The 26,196-nt window shown below is 39.9% G+C and overlaps 3 protein-coding genes across 3 annotated transcripts; 2 read left to right on the top strand and 1 right to left on the bottom strand.

The window, feature by feature from the left end:
• Positions 1 to 688: 688 nt before the first annotated feature.
• Positions 689 to 8,112, bottom strand: nol10 (nucleolar protein 10). Its single transcript, XM_079572971.1, has 21 exons — positions 7,962 to 8,112; positions 7,531 to 7,576; positions 7,362 to 7,460; positions 7,173 to 7,250; positions 7,067 to 7,104; positions 6,841 to 6,977; positions 6,704 to 6,769; positions 6,527 to 6,587; positions 6,339 to 6,424; positions 6,146 to 6,224; positions 5,635 to 5,784; positions 5,416 to 5,482; positions 5,001 to 5,053; positions 3,934 to 4,060; positions 3,153 to 3,232; positions 2,963 to 3,061; positions 2,532 to 2,624; positions 2,260 to 2,439; positions 1,839 to 2,152; positions 1,587 to 1,689; positions 689 to 1,190 (listed from the first exon to the last, which is right to left on the bottom strand). Exons 1-21 carry the CDS (start codon positions 8,025 to 8,027, stop codon positions 1,041 to 1,043), a joined length of 2,172 nt encoding a protein of 723 aa, XP_079429097.1. The 5' UTR covers positions 8,028 to 8,112; the 3' UTR covers positions 689 to 1,040.
• Positions 8,113 to 10,291: 2,179 nt separating this feature from the next.
• Positions 10,292 to 14,754, top strand: LOC306975586 (V-type proton ATPase subunit C 1-B-like; the record flags this gene model as incomplete). The annotated part of the gene is made up of 12 exons (XM_079573175.1): positions 10,292 to 10,420; positions 10,914 to 10,981; positions 11,799 to 11,884; positions 12,379 to 12,473; positions 12,541 to 12,632; positions 12,730 to 12,825; positions 12,896 to 12,964; positions 13,601 to 13,693; positions 13,788 to 13,875; positions 13,953 to 14,050; positions 14,140 to 14,269; positions 14,628 to 14,754. The coding sequence occupies 12 exons, from the start codon at positions 10,292 to 10,294 to the stop codon at positions 14,715 to 14,717; spliced, it is 1,134 nt and encodes a 377-aa protein (XP_079429301.1). The 3' UTR covers positions 14,718 to 14,754.
• A 1,279-nt stretch (positions 14,755 to 16,033) lies between these two features.
• kcnf1b (potassium voltage-gated channel, subfamily F, member 1b) lies at positions 16,034 to 17,642 on the top strand. The gene has a single exon (XM_079573681.1). It carries the CDS (start codon positions 16,119 to 16,121, stop codon positions 17,457 to 17,459), a length of 1,341 nt encoding a protein of 446 aa, XP_079429807.1. The 5' UTR covers positions 16,034 to 16,118; the 3' UTR covers positions 17,460 to 17,642.
• Positions 17,643 to 26,196: the final 8,554 nt, after the last annotated feature.

A 26,196-nucleotide genomic window follows, 5' to 3' on the forward strand; every position in this document is an offset into this window, starting at 1 on the left:
ATGGCAAACTTGCATCTAGCCCCTTTAACATGCAAGTTTTCATATGGAAACAAAGAAATTGTCAAAAGTAAACATTAATGTGTTTTATAATTAAACTGAATTACTTTTTCTTCATAGATAAATCTAACATTAAAGACCATTGTCTTCGACACAAGAACTGTTGATTTAAATGTCCTATTTCTATATTCATAGTACTTTGTAATGTTATGGTAACAGAAAAGTTAACTTTGTTTCCATTCATTCTAGTCTCGCCTTAATTTTAAACATTAAGGCAAACTGTGAATTCTGCTTAGATACTTTTCAACTTCGGAGTTCAAACAGGCCACTGATGTCGCGCTCCTCCTCCACTTTTAAAAAGGGACCAAATCAGGCTGCAGGCAGAGGGAAGAGGGGGGATGGGGAGGACACACAAGAAGTACTGGCATTTCCAAGAACTGCAGTTGTAGGCTGGGGGGAAAAAAACCCTCACTTTTCTCCACCCCTCTGCTTTGCGTACTATATCTGATGTAATGACTCCTAAGCTCCAGAGAATGTATGAATGCCTGTCTAGTATAGGCGCCACAAGGCAAGTTCATTATATATAGTGAGGAACATTACATTACAAAACTTAGAAATATATTAGTGTGTTTCTTATGTAATGACAAAATACCAGTCAAGCTTGTTTTGTACCAAATATAATATAGCACACGATATGAATCCACTTTTGTACAATAAGCAGAACATTTTCTTAAAATATTACACAAGAATACATCTACAAAATTACAAGGCAATTAATGTGTGAATTTTAAAAACAGTCTAAATGTCTGGCCAAAGTCACTGTAAGCTGGTGTGTATTTTCGAAAATAAACTTCCAAATAAAGTAAACTACACCTTTATAGCAAGTGAACGCCGTTGCACTGTTTGCAGAGCCCACCCACAAGCTTCAGAGTCCATTTGTCACTGTCAGTTTTGCCTGGTTCAGAATATCCCACACTTTGCGAAGCGTTTGGATGAACCGAATTACAGCTCTGGTGACAGAAGGAGGCCATCGACTGGACACCTCAGAACCGGCCCCTTCCTCGTCCGCTGCCTCGTCCTCTGCCTCGCCCCCTCCCTCGGGCGCTGCTCAGGTGCCCCGCCGAACGTCTCAACTTCTTTCTCTCTGCGTGGTGGTCCCGCTCGGCCTGCTGCTGCTTCTTATGCTGCTCAGACTGACATAAAAGGAAAAAAATGCCTTTAATTACCAATTGTAAACATTCACATGAGCAAAAGAAATGTCTGTTTACTTTATAGCATAGTAATATAATGGTATTTGGATGGAAATTGCATGGTAAGATGTAGTTACGGCAATTGTTCTGCTAATTATTTTCGGAAACAGGACACATTCAGTGATAATTTGATTAATCATGACCCCAACCAAACATAAAAAAAAAGACTTCAATGAACAGGAAACATGGTTAGTATTTCTAAAGCTGGCAATGATATGGAAACAGAGCTGCAAAATGCCGTAACTGTGCTGTTAGTGCAAACAAAATGGATGGTGCCACGGTCTTCGTCTTTAGGAATGCCTAAAACCTCAACATCTATGGTTTGGTGAATTAATTTACCTTTTTAAGAGTAAAAGTGATTTGCTTGCTTCCCACTGCTGTGTCAGCCATGTTGCATATGCCAGAGTTCTCCTCCAGCTTCAGACGTTCCTCCAGAGATGCCCTGGGGTGAAACAGTAACAGCTCTCAATAACCCAATAGCGTACATCTGTGCATGAGCTATTATTCATGACACACTGTAACAAACCCTATAGTGGGCTGATTTTAATCTTAAATCAAAGATTGGTGTCACGGATCTAATTTATCACATACTTTTGTAGTTTTTGCTTGCGGGCCATGTCGTTAAAACTGTGGAACTCCTCTCCAGCTTTAATTTGGTAGAACTGGGGTTGGCTTGGCTTGTTGCCTGCGGACACGCTGCCGGTTTTGTGCGGCCCGTTGAGCTCTTGGTCGCGCAGGACGGTGTTGCGGTCTGTGTCCTTCCTCTTCTGCCGCCGGCGCTCATAGTCCTCCTGCCGGATAAGACGCCGCTGCTCCCTCACCTCCTCCACCCAGCTCTTATCGTCGTCCGAGCTCTCCTCCTCCTCTGAGCTTGCACGGCCTTCTGGCTCTTCCTCCTCCTCAGGCTCCTGGACAGAGACATTGAGTCGAATAAAATATTGCATGGTATCTAGGTGGTTTGACACAAGGTTTTACAGTCTATTGAGATGCCAGACAGTGATGGAGCCACTACCTGTTGAGCAGCAGCAGCAGCCTGCTGTGAAAGCAGCCTCAGTTTCTTCTTCCTCTTCTGGCCGACCTTGGACACGATGGGGTTGAGCAGGCGGAAATCTTCGCTCTGCTCGTCCACTTGATAGTCCGGATTCTCAAACATAACCTTGAATCGGTCATCACCCAAAATACTTGGAACAGACTGAAAATCAAGACATCAGAGCAGAGATGAGGTCAGTGATGCGTCAGGGCAGAATTTTCTATACAGGTCGGTAAACAAACAGGGCGTGTTACCTTTCCTTTCTTTTTCCTCGAAGCCAGCTCAGCCTCGTTGTCGCCCTCCTCCATCAGCTTCAGTGCCAGCTCCTTGTTCACCTTAGGCAACTTCTGTTTCAGCCAGAACAGAACATTTGTGAGACACTCAAAAACACTTGGGGGAATTTAGGGTATTATGTCACAGAAAATGTAGGTCAAAATTCAACATGCTACAACCTTTAGCTTTGGAATTCACCTCTAATGTAAGACAAGCTGTGACCCATAAAAAAGTATACATTTAAAATTTAAAAAATGTGTGGTCCCATTTATGTATGTTGTCTAGTATATATCATATCAAAATTGAATTTAGGCAAAGTCCAGTGACCCTCCAGTTGAGACCCACTTCTCTAAAATGGGATGGGATATAATGGATAGTACATTTTTATTGTGCAACAAGTACAACACCTTACCGTTAGTGGCACTCTCTGGGTCCTGGATTCCTCAATCTTTTGTCGGATCTTGTCTTTGCGGTACTCCTCATAAGCAAAGGGATTTGCCATGCTTTTGACCTGTGACCACAAAAATCAAATAAATACAACATAAATGTAGGGAGTAATCAATTTGTGAGACTTCGGTGTTTTGGTTTTCACAACTACACACCTTATGGTAAAGCCTCATGTCCATAAAATAGCCATGCATGTAGGCTCTGAGCAGAGAGGATCCCACAAGGTGAGACAAGCCTGAGACAAAATAAACAGCAGTTTAGTGATGTGGACGAGCATAAAAAGTACAGTAAAGTACAGTGCATGTATCGCCATTATACAATTGTACAACAAAACTTGGTTAGTCATGAGCTTTTGTTTGTGGAAAGTCAAATAAAAAGAGGATCCTATTTGCACCGAAGTGTAAATTACAGTGACACATCCACTAAGTAAACTCCAAAAGGTCAGAGGGGGGCGTCAGTGAAAGCGAGAGGGAGATAAAGTGAGTGCTAGAAGACAGGGAGACAGTACAGTGCATGTTGCTGCAGTGGGCCCAGAGTTACATAACAGCGGAGCATTACGCGGCTCCTGTAAATCAACACCACTGCTGCTCTGCCTGCCCTTCCCTCGCTCCTTTATCCCACTGCAGCCAACCACTTTTCGGCTCCTTGTCATTTGATCTTTTTGCTGCTGAGCCCGCATTCCAGTGTTCATTCAACCCTTCCAGTAGCAGCTCCCAGGGGCTTCCTCACCCTACGCACACCATTTGACCCCCTTACTTACCCTGGTTTCAAGACCTCATCTTAGTGGTTCATACAGCTTATACAGTGGGTATTCTGACTCATAAAAAAATCATTCCATTGCTCTCAGTCATTCATCACATTGTCAAAATCAGAATCAAACATCATACCAAGGAAAAGTTGCTAATGCTTTAATCATCCATTTCACAAGTGACCCACCTAGGTTTTCCAGGTCCTTGCGGGTGACAAACTTGTAGTCGTCGTAGACCGTGCTCTCCGGACTCTCCTCGAGCTCCTCAGTTAAGTTGTCGAGGAACGAGCACCATCGAGGAGCTGGACCCAGTGCCTAAACACACATGTGGTTTGTAGATTTACACTACTGAGAAATAGTGACGTTGCATAACTCATCTAAAGAGACAACTGTTCAGACAAATGCAGCATAAAGGTCGTATTTGAAAACTCAGATGTTAAGAATGGCCTTGTCCTGTCCTCATTGTAATTGTAAATGTTCCAATGGTTATCCTTCCTGTAGGAAATATTCACTATATTCATTGACTGGTTTGCTCGAATGTTATCAGCTTGGGCTTGACACATTCTTTGGACGTCTGGATGCCAGTAGACTAAAGATTACCACATGTTACTGTGCGCCGATCAGTCGATACAGCAGTTGTCATCACATGGGGGCAAAGTCAAGCCCACCTACCACTGCTATGTGAATCCATAGATAACAGCTACACGGCTCTTAAGTCATTATGCAAAATGTGAAGGAGTTGCTGATGCAGATAGATGAAAGGAATGATTTAGTGTCATTTAGTTCATTATCCCTAAATATGGTTCTCTAAAGCACAGGCACAGACTGGTCAAATCAAAGACTACAGTATGTTCATGTCAGAACAATCAGACTTCTCACAGCCGTTCCATCCCATCCTCAGAGTTTAAGTAGAAGCAACTGTGTAGTAAATGAAATCTTCAGGGAAAAGTAAGCTGAAAGTTGGACTGCCCACATAAAGTGAAAATCCACTATCCAGACATATCATGAGAATGCCTGTGTTGTAGATTAGACGCCTGACTATCTGACACAAGTCACAGAAACCAAAGATCACTGTGTGTCTGCTATGTCACAGTCTCTTCACAAAAGAGTAAAATATGGATAAGGACATGTGTTGACATCATCAGACATGGCCAGTTTGAACCCTGTGACCTTGAGTCCAAAATTATGAGTAAAGCAAAGAAGTAAAAAATGTGGGACATTTCAACATTTTTGACAGAAAAATGTGTGAACTCACAGGAATGTAGAAAGTGTTCATTTTAGGGTCTTCGTTGGCGGTGAAGAGCATACCTGTAAATGAGAGACAGATGCAGATTAATTAACAAAAAAACAAAAGTTAAATAACATAATAATCTATTAGTGTGTCATGAGTTAACTAAGGATCTTAGATCTCATGAATTGTGTTTTTGTTGATAAAGTTTTAGTGTAAGTTATTGCTGATATTCAGTCTTGGACTTCAAGCATGAATTAAAAGAAAAGTATAACAAAACTTTTCATGTAACAGAATAGAGCATCCTGAGCTCAACATCAGGGAACTAGGTAGGATGGCGCCATCCACTGTTAAAAAGTGGGAACTACAGCTCTGTTTTTAGTTTTTTTTGTACACACACGAGGAGCAGTGTATAGGCCTGGTTTAAAAGATTTCTTCTTACCAGACTTTGGATACATGCAAACATCATTGAGGTTGGTCTGAGGCTGGATAGAGGAGAACACTTTGCCCTGTGTGAAATAAAGAATAAATATTATTGCCAGCCTTAGAATAGATAAATATATTATCCAGTATTTAACAACAAATAAACAACATGATAATTATTACTAACAAATGTAATTATTGGAAATATTAGTAATCATTGATTTATTATCTTTCTTACCGTGTCTTTATTCCACATTTTTATAATCTTGGAGTCAGCAGAAACCACCAGGTCCAGGGGATCATGAAAGTTCAGTGATTTGATTGGCAGATTGTAAAAGTGATCTTTAACCAACAGCGGCTGACTGGAGCGCAGGTCATACATCAGCACCTTCAAGACAAATCAATAATCAAATAAAATCACTTATATCAAAGGTTCTCGGAGGTTATAAATGCCCTAAAAAGACATGAAACAAGTTCCCTCTGTCATGGGGCACTCCCTTTGTAGGATCTGAGATGACGACAGAAACCAGGAACAACAACAATAATAATAATAATGCATTGGTCACTCCATACTTGGTGACCACTATTGTAGCGACAGCTGCCCTGGGGTAGATGGAAGCGAGGCTATCAATCTGAACCATCAGCCCCTCCGACCACTTCCAACCACTTACTCGCACATTACATTCACCCAGGCTTCTTGGTGTTCCCAGGGACTTTGAGAACACAATTAATTGGGTCTTTGGACTCACCTGTCCTGTGCTGGTGCCAACTGCCATGGAAAGTGACCCATTAAACTTCAGTGCACTGATCGAGGGCAAGCCTTGAACTCTGTCAAATAGTTAAGCATTACGTTAAAAGATGCAAAATTAAATAAGCTTCTGTTTAACAATGAACAATGCTAATATGAACAATGTGATGTGAATCTATAGCGTGTCGGCTCACTCTGTTCCCTCTCTGACACTGCTCAATGCACAGTCCAGCAGGCCCACACGATTCCGAACACGAGGGTCCCAACACTCCACCCTTCCCTGAGAGACGGGTCAACAAGATATTAAAGATACAAGCTGGATGAAAAGGAGGCTAAATAAAAGTGACAAATGTTTGTACTTTCAGTCAGCAAGAGGACTTACCTCAGAGGTTCCTGTGGCGAACAAATGATGAACTGGGTTGATGTCACAAACATTGTGCTCTCTAATGGACATAAAAAATAACATTAAAGCCAGAGCGAAAAGCTAAAATGACAAAAAAATATTTTTAAACAGCATCCAACAAGTAAATGTAAAAAAAAAAATTCAAAGAGGACATACACAGCATCAGTTTGAAGAGAGTTTAAAAAGCGTCCTTGCTCCAAATTCAGCCTATACACTTCAGATCTAAAAATTAATAAACATTAATAAACACCGATAAATGTACCAATATTTTTTCCAATTTACTCTGGTTTTACCCTGAGCCGACAAAGAACAGATCACAAGATGGATAATGATAAGAAAAGTCTCTCCCAAATTTAGGTATCCGTGTCTTGTAGTAGTGCCCATGTTGAGAGTGGAATTCAACATAGCGGTCACAGTGCAGGAAAACCAACTGAACAGAAAGAAAAAATACTTATTATTATCATTATCTGTGAGGAATCAGACGATAATAAGTAGAATAGATTTAAAAGTGAAATTTACCTTTGAATAGTCCTCAGACAGAATATCAAAAGCCACAACTGAAAGAGTCAAAGGAAAGTCAAATATGATGATGAGGCTCCAAGTAGCATGTTCTGACTCTACATACCATCTGAATCTAGACACCGCTCAAACTTCAGTGACAACTGATAAGTATCATAGCATCGTATCCTGGGTTTGTATGTTCCTGAGAAGTAAAAAGTAAATTATAGAGATGTAACAATACATAAAACAAATAAGCACAGTTCATTGCAAGTTTTAATATAATTACTTCAAGCTTTAATACTTTTCTTCTTACCTGCAGCCAGTATGTATTGCCCATCCCTTGATACTTTGATAGAGGTGCACACTGTGGGCATCTCAAAGTCCTGAATGAGCTCAATCCTGCGTTGGATGTCTGTAAGTGAAGACAAAGACAGTCTGGTTGAAAGCTAGATCCTAAAACTAAATATAAACGCCTCACTTACCAACATCTTTCTTTTGGAGTTGCCTCTTTTTTCTATCTGACAGCCACTAGGAATCAAAGTGACAGGTGTTAAGACATTTGTCATTGTTTGCGTAAAAATAAATAAATATAGGTATATGAAGCAATACAACATGTGCTTCGTTTGAGCGGGCCAATAAAAAATATTCCAAATCTTCTCACAAAGAGTTTAGTATTCATGCATTTAATTTCATACATTGCTATTATTAATATTATTTATGTTTAAACAAGTTAAACAAATGAACAGGTTAATTGAATGACGTAAAAAAAATGTAGTATCTAATTCTGATAAATTGTTCCATCTCTTCTTCTCGTGTATATCTATAATAATCACTCCAGCCAGGCAGATTAGCCTCATTGCTAACCAGTTCTGAAGCTGTCTGTTACACATTTACACGAAATAAACACTCTTACCTCAGGGAGAGACTTTCCATGGCTTAAATTATAAATCTTCACGTCATTTATACTAGATACCTGCATTGCTGATGAACAGAAAACTACTATACATTACTAAACACCGGTAAACTCCTGTGAACCCACGTTGCTGGCTCAGAACAAAACAGGAAGTTGTGTGAGTTCTTACAAAATAGGTCCGTGTGAAAACAAGGCTGAAATGTACGTGCCCACTAAAGGCTAAAACCATAGACTGTAGAAAATAATGGACGTCTTATGCTCACTCCTCCCCGTTTACCAGAATGACCACGGCAGTGGGGAAATTCATGGCGGATTTACAGGCTCCCCCTCCCCAGCTCTGACGAAGCATGTTCCTAAAAAGGACATACGGGCGGGATTTTCACCGTAGACTCGGCCCTTGCGTGACGTGTAGCTCGCGCTGCTCCAATGCTAACAGTCCGAGCCTCGTTAAATACGAGATTTCAAAAAATCATATTACGAAAACCAGCCTGGTTTCATATATTGTTATTAACCCAGCGTTATCTCAGGAGGAAGATCTAGCCTAGTCTAGCGTTGAAACAATTGAAACCAGGCTTTAAAGTAGTTTTTAACGTGTCTAAAGTCCAATGCTTTTCAATGGGGGCCTAGCGGCGATATGGAGGTACTGCAGCAACGGCGGAGCAATGGCGGCCCCCACGTTTGTGGTCAAAAAGCAGGGCAGCCAGCGGCCATTGGCTAAAACTCAACACAACTCCATTCAATAACACAAATATATATGCGCGTAAAACACTTTTTACCATAGCTGAAAAGAGGCCGTATTTTAATGCTTGTTTGATAATAGCTGCTTTTACTTTAAGCTCAATGATGAAAGTTACCATAAATGAACACAGGCAAGCAATCAGTCACATATAGAGAGACAAATCTTCAAACATTTATTATTGATTGACTGCGGAATTCTTCCGCAGTCAATTATTGGTTTTCATGTTCTTTATTATTATTTCTCTTCCATCTTTTTCCCGATTTTCTAGAGCTTTCAGCACCTTCATGCTTTGTGCAATTTATGCAAGTTATGCATCAAAATGTTCCGCATGTTGAGGAGAAGGGTGCTATTACTTTTGGGACTTCTGCAATTTACGGTTTTTCCGCAATCGGCCAAAATGTCGGAGATTTTTCCCATTGACTTATAATGGGGCTGCCGCAAATCCATGCTTTTCTGCACTTTTTTCTGCCTTTTATGCAATTTCTGCACTTTGTGCATGTTCAGCTTATGCAACTTGTGGGTTTTGAGAAAAAATTGGCCTTCTGCAGTTTTCCAGTTTTTTTATACGTGAGTTTGAAATGTTTGCATTGGTGTGTATGGGGGAATCCAGCCAATCAGGAGACTCCAGGCCTTTCAGCCATTTGTGCAGCTTCTGCCAATCAAGCACTGAGGCCATTTCAACAGTTTGACCAGTTTATGGAATTTAAAAGTTTATGCAATATTAACAATTTATGCAAATGAACCAGTTTATGCATTTTAAACCGTTTATGCAACTTAAGAGTTTATGCCATTTAGTATTTATGAATTTTAAAGAGTTTATGCAATTTACATAATTTATGCAAATTAACCCATTCATGCATTTTACCACTTTATGCAGTTTATACAGTTTATGCAACATGACATTTTATGCATTTTACCAGTTTATGCAAAATAGATTATGCAAATCAAGCAATTTATTCAATTTGAACAGTTTATGCAATTTCTGCATTCGCTTCCCGCAATTCCGCAGTCAATCGCAATGGCGCATTATTATTATTATTATTATTATTATTATTATTATTATTATTATTAATTTATTTATTTATTTATTTATTTTTTAAATGTGTAGGCCTACTTTGATATCCTCTGATGGGATGCCTTGTTCCCACAGGGTAAGTAAATACCAAGCATGTAAACAAATGCATTGCCTCCTCACCTGGGTGATGTAACAGTGTGTGTGATACTGGGGACAGTCAGCTGTTGGCTCAGTCTCAGGAACTGCTCACACTTTCCCTTCACTTTGGGACTGACGGAAGATGGACTTCAACATAGCCTAATGGTAAGACGCAATTAGACAAATTTACACCGGTGTCTCAATAAATGCTTAAGATTATCCACGGGTTGATCCTATATGTCACACTTTCCTATTGTTTTATTATTTTGTTCAATTAGAAACAATATGATAAAGTTGTAAACCAATATATCTGGGGGAAAAGAAAGTATTACAATATTTCCCCCTTATCAACAGTATGATTATTTTTTATCTCTTTAACTCTCTCTCTCTCTTCAACAGTACACTTTTTGTCTTCTTGGACGCCACACATTTGGAGCCATGAGTGACTTGTGGTTGATTTCTGTCCCTCTGGATAAGACGAGTTCAACAAATGTCGAGAAACTCAAACGCACAATTGCCAAATCAAACCAGGCTTCCTGTGGCAAGTTCTTCATCCCTGAGCTCAAGGTAGAACCAATTATGTATCAGCTGTTTAGCACACAGATGACCTTGTGTTGTGTGCGCTGTCTTTTTGTTTTGTCTCTTTAATCTCTGTTTAGGCCAACCACATACATATTATTCTTTTCATGGAATACTGCATTTTAGTCCAAGGATGTCTTCTAGTTGATTTTCAAGGGTACAGTAGAGTGCAGATGAGGAGGCTGATGGTGTTTGGTGTCCTTCTCTGGTGTAGCGATAAAGGCTCAGGTTGCTTTCTACAGTTTGGGGCAAAATTTCCATCCAACCTGTTTCACTTTGCAAAACGTTTCAACTCCAAAAAGCTTTCAATGCAAGCAATAATATCAATCCAAACCCCTGGCATCTCTCTACTCAATCACCCAAAAAAGGCCATGTAATATTACCACATATTTTTCCTTTGATAGTTTTATTAATACCTTTTTATTATTACCTTCTTTACTATGGTAGGTACAACTAACTAACAATGAGGACTTTGTTGCAGGTGGGAATACTGGACAGTCTGCTCAGCGTTTCAGATGATCTCTCCAGGCTTGACGGCGTGACAGAAAGGTACAAGATAAAATAAAATTACATAATACACAAATGACAAAGTTAAAGTGGTTGACGATATGCACTTGTTTGCGGCGAGCCTCTTGTGTTAATTGACAATGCATGTACTTCACTTAATGTGCAGCTTTGTCCTTAATTAAGCCGTGTAACATTGAGCTGTTGCGGTCGGTGGCATGATTAATTGATGGTCAGCGGTGCCTGATGGTTAGTTTTCCTTTGCTGATTTGAAATTCACTGTGGTTGTTGTGTCTGAGCTGTTGTGGTGTAAGCAAGTGTTTTTTGGTTTTGCATGCGAAAAAGAGCGGTAAGGGAATACAGTATGCTCAATCTGTTACTTGAGACACTTTCTGAGTTGTACATAAAGAACCCAAACACTCTAAAATAGCTGATTGTGTAGTTCTTTTAGAATTCCACAATTTTTGATACAGTTCCATATTCCTAAATAATTCCCTGTTTAGATAGTGAAGGTTGTTTTTTGGTGGTTTGTGTTTCTTACGCCACAATTTATCCCTTTTGCCAGGCATTGCATTACACATTATAACAATTATTGCACCTTGAGTACTTCTTTATTGTCTTGTGAGGATCAATGTAACTGGAAAAAACTAGAAAGAGAAGGAGAAATACTTCTGTCTAATTTTCATGCAACATGGAAAAAGTGTCATTAATAGTTTACCATGATTCTCAATGTCAGTCATGTTGGAATCTAACAAATGGATTTGTATTAATTTGTCAGATTGATTGTTTCTGTTTTTTGTTTCTGTAACTATGCAACAAAATACTCCAAATTGAATATTTAACTTGTGTGTTGTTTTCGTAGTGTGATTAAAAAAACATGTCAGTGTATGAAGGAGGTGATGGAGCAGTCCAGTGATAAAGTGCTGGAAAATGCCTTAGCCAATGGCGGTAAGTCACCCACCACACAGCCACGGTCTTAATTACACTCCAGTCTCATTAGTCAAATGCATAGATGCCCCAGGCCACGGCACCACAGCCAATATGACCTACAGTAGGAAAAGACAACCTTTTCTATTGAAAGTTGACTCATGCTGATGTGCACACTTTACTCTGCCTCCTCCCAGGCCACGGACTGAACGAGAAAGCTCCTTCATCCCCCTTGAGAGCCTACTTCCAGTCACTGAGGGGTACTTGAGTTTGCAGTGGTGTGGAGGCTCTCATAGATTTGAATGTTGTGAATATTAGCCAATAAAGTGCACAAAAATCTGTAACTGCAAAGACATAGAAGAAACTAATAACATGGCTGTGTAGTTTGTGTTATTTGCTTGTGGACTACTTGAGTTTAAAGTTCTAAAAAACAGAAACAATCACCCAAATACTCAATTAGCCTAGTATTGGTAGTGTTACAATACAATTTTTAATAGAATTGATCTGTGTTTTAGTGGACCTCACGACCTATGTGACCAGATTTCAATGGGATAAAGCCAAGTACTCTACGTCTCTGTCCCTCTCTGCCCTGACGGAAATCATCAGTAAAGTAAAAAATAGAAACATTTATTTATTTACATGAAATATGCAGTTTGAATCATGTTTTTTCTTGTTAGGAGGTGACCTTGGTGGAGACGGAGTTAAAATCCAGATCTGCGGCGTACAACAGCTTGAAAAGTAGTCTTCAAAATTTAGAACTGAAACATCGGTGAGAGAGAGAGATAGAGATAGAGACAAACATGCCATTAAAAATCATAACATATCTAATCATTTATTTGTGAGAAATGGAAACTCTGTCTTTGCAGGGGGACTTTGCACAGTCGCTGTCTGAATGACATTGTGAGGAAAGAAGATCTGGTTGTCTCTGAGTACCTCACGACTCTCCTAGTTATCGTTAACAGGTCAGTTGCTAGACATTTTGTGCTATTGCAGTGTATTTGTCATGTTTAACGTATGTATTTGTGCGTCTAGAGGGAGCTATAACCAGTGGGACAGGACATACGAATCTCTTTCAGATTTTGTGGTTCCTCGGTCGAGTAGGTGAGTAGCCATTGCACTAGATCCGGGTTTCCAATCAGCCTGAGTTCATTCACCACTAGTTACTACCAAAGGTGTTCAGTTACCAGGAGAAAGTAATTGCCCACTTCGCTGGGATCAGCCAAAGGAGGTGACATTGTGGCAATTTCCCATTGTGGAGATACGGTATAGGTGGCAATAATTAAAATGTTTATAGGAGATCAAGTATTAAAGTCCACCTTTATAAATGGGGCACCACTCTTATTATGTGCAATGGTTAAGGTACATTGATTCTAACTCAAAGATCTAGTTCTCAGGCAAATACATTATCCATTAAGCCTCAGTGATAGAAAATAGTGTACTATGTAAGCTTTCAGTCATCCAGGTATTTTGCATCTCAACAAACGTGGAAAGAAACCATGACCATCTGTACTTCAACCTTTGCAACAATGATTTGTAACTAGTCCTAGTAACTAGTCCATATATAAAATGGTTCTTGTCCCTCCCTGTTTCATGTAGTTTCATTGTAAAACAGAAAACATTTTGTATTCATTAAAGCCCCTTTAGTCCACAATATTTTTTACACCTCAGTAAATCTTTGGTATGCAAAATATATACCGAGATGTGAATCTTTTGCTTGTTCCTCGGTGCAACCACCAGGCGGCTGTATGAGGACGAGGAAGCTGGCGTTTTCTCAGTGACGCTCTTCAAGCGAGCCGTGAACCCGTTCAGAGCCAAAGCACAGGAGAGCAAGTAAGCAGGGTGCACCAGCAGAAAACCAGACTGGTGTGGTGTGTCCACTGTGTTGTCTGTGTCACTTAACATGGTGTAGCCTATGATCCAATAGGTTCACTGTGCGCGAATACTGTGTGGAGCTGGAGGAGCAGAAGCTGAGAGAATTGAAGCAGCTCACTGTTTGCAAGAAAGAGCAGTATGTAAGTGTAAGCCGTAAAAAGAAACAAACATAACCTTTTTTACATTTGAATAAGTCTATGCTTGTGCTTCTACACAGGGGGTCTTTGTGCGTTGGCTTAAGGTGAACTTTAACCAGCTGTTTATCGCTTGGATTCACATAAAAGCTTTGAGAGTTTTTGCAGAATCCGTCCTTAGGTCAGTCATAATTTACATCCATTTTGATGCATATTTATAATTTAGGTATGGATTGTTGATATTAATGTTGTAATTGTAATTTATGTTAGATACGGGTTGCCAGTAAACTTCCAAGCTCTTCTGCTGCAGACGGAAAGGAAACGCTCAAAAAAAATGAGAGAGGAACTCGCCTCACTCTTTATGCACCTTGACCCCACTGCCATGACCAGCAAAACAGATGTAAGAAGAACATTGTTAATATCACTAGCAAATCAATAAACCTGCAAAGTTCTATGTCAACATGATGCATAAACACTGCAATAAAGAAAAATAGATAATTATGTACAAAGAGGCTCAAACGTTCTAAGTGTTGTGTTGTCCAGGCTTCAAAGGGTTTGGAAAACTGGACCAGTGTAACTTGCTAAATCTCAGCCCCATTGGACCGTTGTTGAAAGATCAGTCATTGACTGCTGCAACCATAATGATGGACATTATCCATAGCACCCGAGGGAGTTCATCTGCATGCTCTGCTCACACAGCAAACAGCAGCGGATCATTTCAAGGTGACCCATAATGTTTCTGTCTTCACTGTGTGCAGGTGAACTGCGACATCCCAGGACTATGTCAGCAGGAGTATTTCTCCTACATCTCCTTCCACATCAACACCAGTGTCCTGGAGCTCAGCTAGCAGCTGGAAAACTGCAAACCCACTCAGTAAAAAACATAATGGCCTGAAGATAACTGCCCTGTAAATAGATGTACAGATGCTATATTTTTTCAACTCCTGTACAACTGTTGGACGTAATAATAACTGAGATGGTGTCTGATGTCATCTAGATAATAGAAAATGTGATTGAAAAAAACACTTACACAATACACTTACATTTGACTCTACAGATTTCAAATCAGATCAAACTATATTTATAAAGTGCTTTTCATACACAGGTGCATCACAAAGGGCTTTACATTAAAATATTGAAATACATTCATGCCCAGAACCCCCAATATTTGCAGATATCACAATACACTCACACACCCAACACCTACGTCCCTCACATCCTCCTGTACACACACAACAGAATAAAAAAAACTGAAGTGCATAAGGCAAATAAGGCTGTGTACAGACGAACAAGGTGAGGATAATCTTTATCAAAGCACATACAGTTTTTAATGGTATAATAAATTAAAGTCCTGCATTTGGGCCCACGCCAGAGTTTGGAACAGTAACTCAAACTTGCCTTAAGTTTTTAGTTTTTAATCTGCCTAAAACACTCCCATTAGGACGGCGCACGCATTCAAAGTAAATGGACATTGCTCATTGTAAAATGACCACATAGTTCATTATCTCTGTGTTGTCAAGATGTTCAAAAGAAAATCAGGTATGCTTTTAAATAAATGTGTATTGTGAAATATATTTGAAATGGCAACTAGTAGACACTGATTTTTATACATTCTGTTTTTCAAAGCAATCTTGTAATGTATGCCTTTCACAATCCTTGCTTTGAGAGGTCTATTTCATGTACGAACCAGTTTCCATGGTAAAATATTTTTTTCCCCTAATAATGCAAATTTATGATAGCAGGAATAAACAGTGTGGCACATAAATTATTTGGTGTAGAATGCAATAAAGGGCATGAAACTGCTCGTAAAACCAGCACTTCAGAGTTTGATAGACCTCTAGGTATTTATGATTTATTATGATTCATACTTGGAGATAGACACTAAAGTTACACTTCCTTGTCATTTTTACTGTTGGCTAACATGTTCTGTAGATGGATATTCAGTCATGAACCAAACGCTACATATTGCAGTTCAGCCACGTTAAACGATAGGTGTTACAAGCGCCATTCTCTCACGTTGAGAGAGAGAGAGAGAGAGAGAGAGAGAGAGAGAGAGAGAGGGAGAGGGAGAGGGAGGGGGGGAAGGAAACTACTGGTGTTGGTAAAGCTGTGCGCTCAAGCTGTGTCACTCATTTCATAAAGCGCTTTGGAGAGTGATGGTTGTTTTACGCACCAGAGTTATGGTCACTCATTTTGGGTAAAGAGCTCTGGTGAGAACTTTTCCACAACCTCAACTAATAACTTTAAACATGTGGACTACACCGAAGCCAAATTACAGACCTGGTTTGAGCGCCCATGGAGAGATCGCCGTGAACATTGGCGGAGTTCGCGTGGTTCTCCTCGGGGACGTCATAAACCGCTACCCTGAGAGCAGGCTGGCGGAGCTACTCACCTGCTCCTCTCAAAACTACGAGGGCATCTTGAGTCTATGCGACGATTTTGACACCGGGAGAAAAGAATTCTACTTTGACCGAGACCCGGACGCGTTCAAGTGCATCATAGACGTTTATTACTTTGATGAAATCCACATCAAAAATGGCATCTGTCCAATCTGCTTCATAAAAGAGATGGAGTTCTGGAAAATTGACGCGAGCGTTTTGGACGAGTGCTGTAAGAGTTATTTGACTGAGAAAGAAGAAGAGCTGAATGAGATCTCCAGTAAAGTGAAGATCATCCTGGAGGACTTGGAGGTGGAGCGGTGCGTAACGCGCAGCCAGAAGTGCCAGCGGTTTTTGTGGCGCCTCATGGAGAAGCCTGGCTCGTCTTTGGCAGCGCGGGTCATCGCCATCGCGTCTTTCCTCTCCGTCCTGGTTTCTGCATTTGTGATGTGTGTGGGGACCATCCCGGAGCTGCAGGTGACAGACGGCGATGGGAAACTTGTTGAACACCCCATACTCGAGGCCATAGAAACCGTGTGCATGCTGTGGTTCACAGCGGAGTATGTTCTGCGCCTCGCCTCTTCTCCAAACAAAATCCACTTTGCCCTTTCATTTATGAACGTGATAGACTTCATGGCTATTATGCCCTTCTACGTGGTTCTGTCACTCACATATCTTGGCACTACATCAATGATGGAACTCGCAAATGTACAGCAAGCGGTGCAAGCCCTGCGTATCATGCGCATAGCGAGGGTATTCAAGTTGGCGCGCCACTCTGCCGGACTTCAGACTCTCACTTATGCGCTGAAGAGGAGCCTCAAAGAATTGGGTCTACTTCTTATGTACATGGGTGTGGGGATATTCGTGTTCTCAGCGTTGGCCTATACCATGGAGCAAAGCCACCCAGAAACACTATTCAGAAGCATCCCGCAGTCTTTCTGGTGGGCCATCATTACCATGACCACAGTGGGGTACGGAGACATTTACCCCAAAACGACCTTAGGAAAATGCAACGCCGCGGTGAGCTTTCTCTGCGGGGTCATAGCCATCGCACTCCCCATACACCCCATTATCAACAACTTTGTTATATTTTACAACAAACAAAAAGTGCTGGAGATAGCGGCAAAGCGCGAGGTAGAGCTGATGGAGATGAAGTCCAGCCCGGAGACTGAGCGGAGGAGGAGCAGGGGTGAATCCTCAGCCTCTTTGTAAACAGTGAGGTCTTTTAAAGTGGACTGACAAGATGTGCATTGTTAACTTTGAACTGGACAATAGCAAAGACGAGAAAGTCAGTGTCGTCTGTCATTTGCGCATAGGCGAATTGCCTTTAACCATGTGTGGCCCCAGACGTTTGAAACTTCTGCGAGTGTCAATAAAGTGGATATTGTGAAATAAAACTGTGCATTATAAGTGAAATGTATTTGCAGTATTTAAGAAAAAAATAAAATAAAAATAAAGTAATATTAATCGTGTGTCTTTATAACTTGACGTATCTTAGTCTGGTGTAGACATTTTTTAATGTTTTGGACAACTCTCCATTGTTGAAGTTGAATATCAAACCAAGACGCAGCAGCACAGCAAACAGAAGTTTAGGCAAACTGGTCATTCAGAAGAGAGGCATATTGTGCATCATGTCAGCTCCCAGCCATCTCTCATATTCTGATTTTCATATAATATATGACATGTACAATGAACATGTAATACATGGTGTCTTCATTTCTGGCACCACTAGTGAGATACTCTGTTCTTGGCGGATAATTCTAATCGCATAAGAAAACATGAGTAAAAGAAATGAAAGTAAGTCCCCAACCACACCATTTGGGTGGTTTGTTCTAATAGTGACTGGCCTACAGGACTTTGCACTTAGATCCGTGCTTATGCTTAGCCTATGTGACACATTCAGATGCAGTGTTGTATGAGAAAATGCAATCCCCTGTGGAAAAACACTTCAAAGTAAAGGCCCGCCACCCACTCCCTGCTCTCTCAAACTGTCTCCTTCCACTTCACCCTTATCTGCATTTACTGTCACTTTTTGAGGGCACAAATGTGTGCACAAGTCTGCAAAACAAAGTCACAAATTACGAACAAAACAAATGTGCGTAGGTGAGACGTGTAATTATGTTGAGTTTGCAGAAAAACACCTCATGTGATATGCATCAGTGGCCTTTCTTGTGTATGCGGTGGATGCACTTTGAGAGGATGCTCTTCATCCAGAGGTGCAGCTAAAGTCTAAAGGTGCCCTGGGCAAAAAGATACAAAAAGGATTACCCACCAGTATTAAAAAAGTAAGAATAAACAACTAAAAACAGAAACAGGATCTTGAATTATAATCACAGAAATCCTTCATCTCAATGTTCTGACAAAGAATGTGAAATAGGCAACAAAATGTGAAAAAAAGAAAAGAAAAAAAGACCAAAGAAAAAATCCATTAAAACTATTATAATAAACATACAGCTTTGGCTACAATATCATAGTAGCTACCAGTGCAGCATAAGTATAGAAGTCTTTCTTCTTTTGACCTTTCGAGGCTGAATAAGATCTTGAGGGGTATTTGCTACTCTCTGGTGAGCGTTTATCTCGCGGGCCTCCTGGTGCAATGGATCAATAGTGCCCCTTATGATCATGAAAGAGGTTTCCTATAGAGATCTGTCTGTCGATACCTGCTTCCCCAGGTCAGTCAGACAGGGTCTCCCACGATCTTTACTCTTCACGGGGCATGTGCGTTAGGGGGAGGGGCAAAAGTGTGGGCTGCATAATTCTCACTGGACAGTGAGCATGGAGTGTGGGCGTAAACATGTCAGATTTGGTTTAGGTGAAGATAGAAAAAACACGTTTTTCCCTTTTGAGCTTAGCAACAGTGACAACTGGCAGCCAGACAAAATATAAAGGATACACACACCTTTCAATAGCAATATCTTGTTCAGAATTTTAAGGAAGGGGGATCTTAATTGTATGTTCATTTCAAATATAAGCCGAGATGCTGCAGTTACAGTATATCATATGGTATATTTTTGCTACCTACAAATTATATAGCTTCAATTGTAGTTTAAATGGGTTTTTTTTACTGTTAGCATATAAAACAACAAGATCTTTTTCAGAGGGGATCTTTAGTTTTTTGAAAAAATGAATCTCATGGAAAAAATGGTAATAATGCCAAGGGACTTTACCTAATTTTGAACAATTTTAGTCAAAATGTGACGAAATGGGTATTTTTTACCGTCACGGCAAACCTCTTTTCGTCACATATTGACTCTTTGGGTTGACCATATCAACAAATCATAATATGATGCAAACTTCGCACATCAGGCAGATTTTTTTCACAAAAGACTTCTTTTACAACTTACAACTTTTGCTTTTCATGGGGCAAAAATAATTATACCGTACAAAAAGTGAAAAAAAAAGTCAGGTATAAATCCTTTAAATTAAGGCTCAATAAATCAGGCAAGGAAATAGATGTAAACACATTAATCCGGGGTGGGGGGTGCATTTTGAGAGGCGGCCTTTGAAGTTGCAAGTTTACAAATAAATCTATAAAGGAAAATGGTTTCAGTAACATAAGAATTAAAAAAAGTTGAGTGCATAACCACTGCTGTAAACCAAAAACAAACTGGAGTTGCCCCATAATGACATGTGCCACACTCACATCAATATGGGTATGGGTTTATACCTGTTCAACTACCAAGCCGGGGTTACCTTGGAAACTATTTCTGGCTGTCAAGACTCTTCAAAGGACCCCCATGTCTTTTTTGTTCCTAAACCCTCACTTTAGCCGCGTATCCCCCTCTGCTTCCCCTTTTTCCGACGTGAAAAGCAGCACAATTTCCCTCAGCAGTGGTCTTCTGTTGTCATGGCTCCAGCTTTAAATAACTGTCTGCTTCATTATTCTGCCTCATGACCCTTTTTTTCATGCTTTGAGACCAGACTCCCACATTCAGTGTACACTCTGCGCTTGATCAAAATAGATTTAATAGCAATGCTTTACAAAAAAAAAGTATAATTATGAATCATTGCCCATGCGCTTTCAGGTGTTGAACAGGGAGAAGTAAAAATCCACAGAGGTGTTGGGTTGCTTGAAATCAGAGCTCGAAGTAGGAAGAAGTTGTGGTTTTGCAATGGGATATGTTACCAAATATAATCTAGATTTTTTGTGTGTCTCATTTGGTGCATGTTTCAGAAGACACACGTAGCCTATGGAAAACTCCACAAAACCGCCATCTTCCAGATTGTTATTGTCTATGCTGCTGCTTCTGTGTGAGTGTTGGTGACCAGTGCAGTCTCTCAATCTTAATTTATGGAACTGGTCAGGAACAACTCATCCAGAAAACCAGAGTAACTAAGACCTATAAGACACAGCAAGAGACACAGCAAGAGACACAACAAGAGACACAGCAAGAGACACAGCAAGAGACACAGCAAGCTCCTAAATAAGTAGAGACATTTGTTTTTTGAGAAATGAGACTATACATAGCATCCATAGCCTAACCCAGTGATACCCAACCTTTTTTGTCTCGAGCACCCTTACATCGTTCCTTTACCATAAACTCCCAGAACCCCATATCTTTCAATATTTTTGCAAAGTGGTCAACTAAACAATTTTTTTCTAAGGAAAAACAAGTGTTAATGGGATGATTTGGGGGGTCTTTCATCTCCCCCTGGTGTCTCTGGCCAGAAAACCACAATTGCTGGTTTCCAGGGGTGTCGGAGTCATTTTGTGGTTAAATAGAGGTACGTTTAAAGATAAAATAAAGCTAAAATCGCCTCGAGGGAATTCACACCACAAAGCTGTTGCTTTGGCTCCAATTGTTGCCTCTGTCACCTGACTCACACTAATTAAACACAGACAATCCATGCTCAGAGAATTCTCACGCTCAAGGTGAGACTTACAGCATCACAAGATCATCTGTGACCGACCCGTTTATACCTAAATACCTAATGCATTTGCTTGACAGTTTTCTAGTCCTACAGAGTCTTACACAGAAACACTTCTCAGGACTTTCAGGAAACATTACTTTTTTCATTTAGATACTCTTGATCATGGTAAGCTAAACCTCAAACTTGACCGATCGAAAAATTGAAGTGACCCTTTAGCCATTAATCTGCGCCAATCTTGCAATGCACCGCTCTCAGCCCGAAGAGGAAAATCATGGTTTTGATAAATTGGTGCGATCAATAGATTAAGCGCCCTTTCTTTTGGTGTCAACCTTTGCCATGTCTGATGTAAATCGATCTCAAGGATGAATCAGTAAAACCAACAGGATTGTGACCTTTCAGACATGTTATTTCAGCACACTGGTCAGATGCACTCAGCCTTGGTCACTCAGTCATTGCTTTGTCCTCCTTTGCAGCCCCTGCTCACAGCGGGTCACTGTCTGGGTTTTAAGGCCCGACTTTTTCTGAATATACGTTTTTTTTTTGAGATGCACTTTTGCACTGTGCTTCTTAGTCAATAATGCATGCAGTCAGCGCACAGACTGGCGTTGCTGGCAGGATGTAAAACTGCAATCTTGATTCACTTGATCAAACTAAAAGTTCACTAAAGTTCTCAAACAGTGGTACTGGAAAATTGGTCACATGCAGACGTTGGGGATTTGATCATAGTATATTGTTGGTTTGTTTGTTTTGTTTTTCATTAAAATCAAGATACGTGTGCCATAAAAAGCACTGTACTTCAGATTCATGGCTGCGCAATGTCCTGAGTATTAGATTGAACGTGGGAAAAATTCAATCACATGGTTCAGCTGGTGCTCCACTCACATCCATTTCCTCCAAATTGCTCTTTCAAATGTCAGTGGCCCCAGAGTTACTGTGAGCATGTGCAATATCTTCTCAAGGCAAGGCTCATGGCATGGGGCAGAATCTGCAGAATCTGAGGTACTGTAAGTTATATTAGGTAAGTAAAAAGTTAGATGTCCTGTAAGATTCAGCTAAACCAAAATAAATCACAGTTAGGCATATTTGACAAGTGCATTAATTCTAAATAATTTTTGAAACTTTTGCCACATTTTTTACTCATTGCATTCCAACATCAGAAACTCCTGTGTAGAGCCACAGTACACTCAGCTCACTCTATTGTGCATTTTATATGTAGCATGATCTTATGCAATCAGAGAATTTCCACGTTGAATGTAAGTGCCAGCAATCAACTGAGAAACAAACTTGGGGCTCTTAAAAGTAAACTTCGAGTTAACTCAACCATTTTTTAAATTGTTGCCTCTGCATTTTCTCTAATTTATTCCAAGATTATAATAGAAATGTATTTAATACAAGGACAACTTTTTTTTTTTAACCTACAAATCAACTTTATGAGATAACTTCATTTGAATTGGGTTAAGTGAAAGTGCCCAATGTGTTCCAAAATCCAAGGAGCTGAAGCTAAATAATTCATGTGCAGACTACCTTTTCATTAATCTGTGAAAACTGGAGAGTGCAGCCTCACCTCTGCAGGAGTTAATAATAGCTCCGTACAAGACAAGATGGTTGTATTCCAGACAACCATTAACCCCAAGGCTCTGCTCCAGCTGGACAAGTACATCAAGACTTGTCATAAATATGACTTTATTGACATTATCATTAGTGTTGGTAAAAGAAAACGTGTGTCAAGTGAATTTGATGTGAAATGATCTAAAGTTATACAACATATAAATATCTAAAACTATTGGTTTTCGTGATGACAATTGTAATGTAACAGTATAATTGTAATTTTACATTATAGATGTAGTGTCTTTTTTAAACCAGTGCCCTCCCGACACAAAGCTACTGGTAATAGATCGATAAATAAGAATACATCCCATAATTTTTAACTTATCAACATTTGGCGGCACGGTGGTGCAGCGGTTAGCGCATGTGCTTCACAGTAAGAAGGTCCCGGGTTTGATTCCCACCTGGATGGGGTCTCTCTGTGTGGAGTTTGCATGTTCTCCCCGTGTCTGCGTCGGTTTCCTCCGGGTATTCCAGCTTCCCCTACCATTAAAAAAAATTACATTAGGTTCCAGTCTGGGGCCAAGACTCCCCATGAGTCCCCAAGAGATTCTTGATCTCAGTGGGACTTTCCTGGTTAAATAAAGGTAAAATAAAATAAAATAAAAATGTCTTCACAGCAATACCACTTTAGTGGTGTAAAATTATGATTAATATTCATGAACATTGTCCCATCAAACTATGATAATTAAACATTTTACCTCAACGTGACTGTAGTCTACCAACTTGACTTGTGCAAGATCATAACACGTGGGTTGAAATCTGTCCTCTCTGTCCCTGTGTCTTTGAGAGTGTCTCTTGAGTGAAAGTCCAGTGGCTGAAGTTGAGGATTAGATTATAAAGATGTGTTGCACGTCCTGGGACTCTCAGACTCCAGAGGTTGGCTATTGATAGAATATCTAAGCAGCGGTCAAGATAAAGAGACTGGACTCCTCATGTTGACAGAGGACTAAATCAGATTCAGTAGGTTCATGCACTCCAAATATTGTGGGGGATATATTGGGGTTTTGTAGATTTATGTATCTAAGTATTTCTTCATTGTGGTTAGATATGTAAAGAAAATCCTGTCTACATAACACCGTGCACATGCAGCCCTATCATATATATCATAAGTCGACCTATAGGCTAAATGTCCCTGTGATGCGGCACATTCATGAAAGTCACCTTCTGAAAACTGAAGTGTATCACCTTATTATCATTATGTGCAGTCGCCCATGTCTAATGCGACCGATGTCCCACATGCGTGTGAAAAATGTATGCACTTTCTGAGCATAGGAAAGACATGAGTTCAGTTCAATGTAGCTGTTTTGATGAGCATCTTTCACGTAGATGAGCTCACAAGTTGCTTCACAAATTAAAATACTCCATGATGAAGACAAGAACAATGAAGAACAATTTAGATAATACAAATACTGAAAAAATAAAATAAATATAAACAGCAAATAATAGCATGATAAAGGCAATAAAGACAAGTCAGTGAAAGCTCATTTGTCCAAGTGTGTAAATATGCATGTGGATTTGAAACGATAACACTTTATAATAAGGGTACATGAATTCAGGCATGAATTCATCATGACTTCATGAATTAATTCATTATCAATTAATGTGAGGTGATTATGCATCATGATGAAATACTCATGAATTCACACAGTTAATTCAGGAAAAGAACTCATTAATGATAATTATTAAATTCTTTGTTGTGAAGAAAGCAACCACGCCAAGGACCAAGCTTTGTATGAACTTACAACTAAAAATGATCTCATGGTTAGTTCAGCATTCATCAACATTCAAGACTTTTTTATTCATTTATTTAAAAATATTTTTACACATTTTTAGATAATTTTAAACATGAATATAGGCTTACAGCTGCGTACTCATCCAACATAATAATAATAATTAATAATAATACAGTATTGGATTTATATAGCGCTTTTCTGGACACTCAAAGACGCTTTACATTGCATTATTCCTTCACTCCATACTCAGTGGTAGAAAACTACTGTTGTAGCTACAGCTGCCCTGGGGAAGACTGACAGAAGCGTGGCTGCCAAGTTGCACCATCAGCTCTTCTGACCACCACCACACATTCACTCTTACACTACATTCTCACAGGTATTTGCTAATATGTGTTACAAGTTATCAAAGCTGCAACACTTCAGTTTAAGGATCACATTCATAATGAAGTCATGAAGACAAATCATGAGATTATATTTAGTTTATACAAAGTTTGGTCCTTGCCGCCGTTTATTTCTTCATGATTAATGAATCATTATCAATAATGAGTTCATTGCCTGATTTAACTGTGTTAATTCATGAGCATCTCATCATGAAGCATCATGAACTCACACAAATTCATAGTGAATTAATTCAGGAAGTCATGATGAATTCATGTACCCTTATTATAAAGCATTACCAAATTGGATTGAAAAACACACACACACAAGTCCCGCACTCCTCATTTTCCCTTTCCTTTCTGCTGAGCTAATTCCGCGGTTCTGTCTCGCTGGTACTAAGTGAGGTTTGGAGGATGCCCACCATCCATTACTGAATCAGAGTGTGACAGTGCCATGCATTCACATCAGCATGACAGATGACTAATTACTTTATAGATGGCACCACCTGCTCATCTCACTCTGGTTACAAATGTAGCAGTACAACGGGCTTCTGTGTCTGTGCGAGTGAGGGTCGTTCAAACTAAAGAAACCATTTATTTACCATGCCCCTCTTGTCAGTGGGCAATTTGCATTTTCAGTTCAAGTGTCAATTTACAGAACTCTTGCATTTTTTAAATTTATTTTATTAATTATAAAAGAAGTGTTTCCCAACCAGGGGTACGGCGACCCCCAGGGGTACTTGAGGACTTAACAGGGGGTACTTGGAACTATTTCAGCACTATTAGAACATTATTTGTGAAAAGAAAAGGTATTGAAATATTTTGCAGTAAAATATATGGTTTTAGCTTTATTTTGAATACACAACATTGTCTTTTTAGCTATAAATAGTACTTTTAAGTGACCCCTTTCAAAATAAACTGCAGGACCCTTGAGGTTGGGGGTGTGTGGAGCACTACTGAAGGGTTGACTAAGGTTGTAAATCTTGATCAACAAGTATGCTAAATAAGGTGATAGGTTTCAAACAAAAACCTTTTTTTCCCAGAGGAAATTGTGAGTTTCTAGTTCAAGTTTAATGGTTTTGTATAGCCCAATATCACAACAGAAGTCGCCTCACAGGGCTGCACCAAACATTAAGGCAATAAAACAGAGCAATAAATATGACAATTAAAAGTTCAGGTGAATCCAGGCAAATATAATGTCCAATAGGAGGAAGCGACGAGCAGCATGGGTGTCCCCCGTCCTTAGACTCTCCAGCACGGCAAGGAAAAACTTAAAAACCCGGCAGGAGAAAAGAGAAACCTTGGGGAAGACCACAGAAGGAGAGATCCACTCCCATGGACGGACAGGCTATAGAGACC

This window comes from Gobius niger (assembly GCF_951799975.1).
Source record: "Gobius niger genome assembly, chromosome: 16".
NCBI classification, from domain to species: Eukaryota; Metazoa; Chordata; class Actinopteri; order Gobiiformes; family Gobiidae; genus Gobius; species Gobius niger.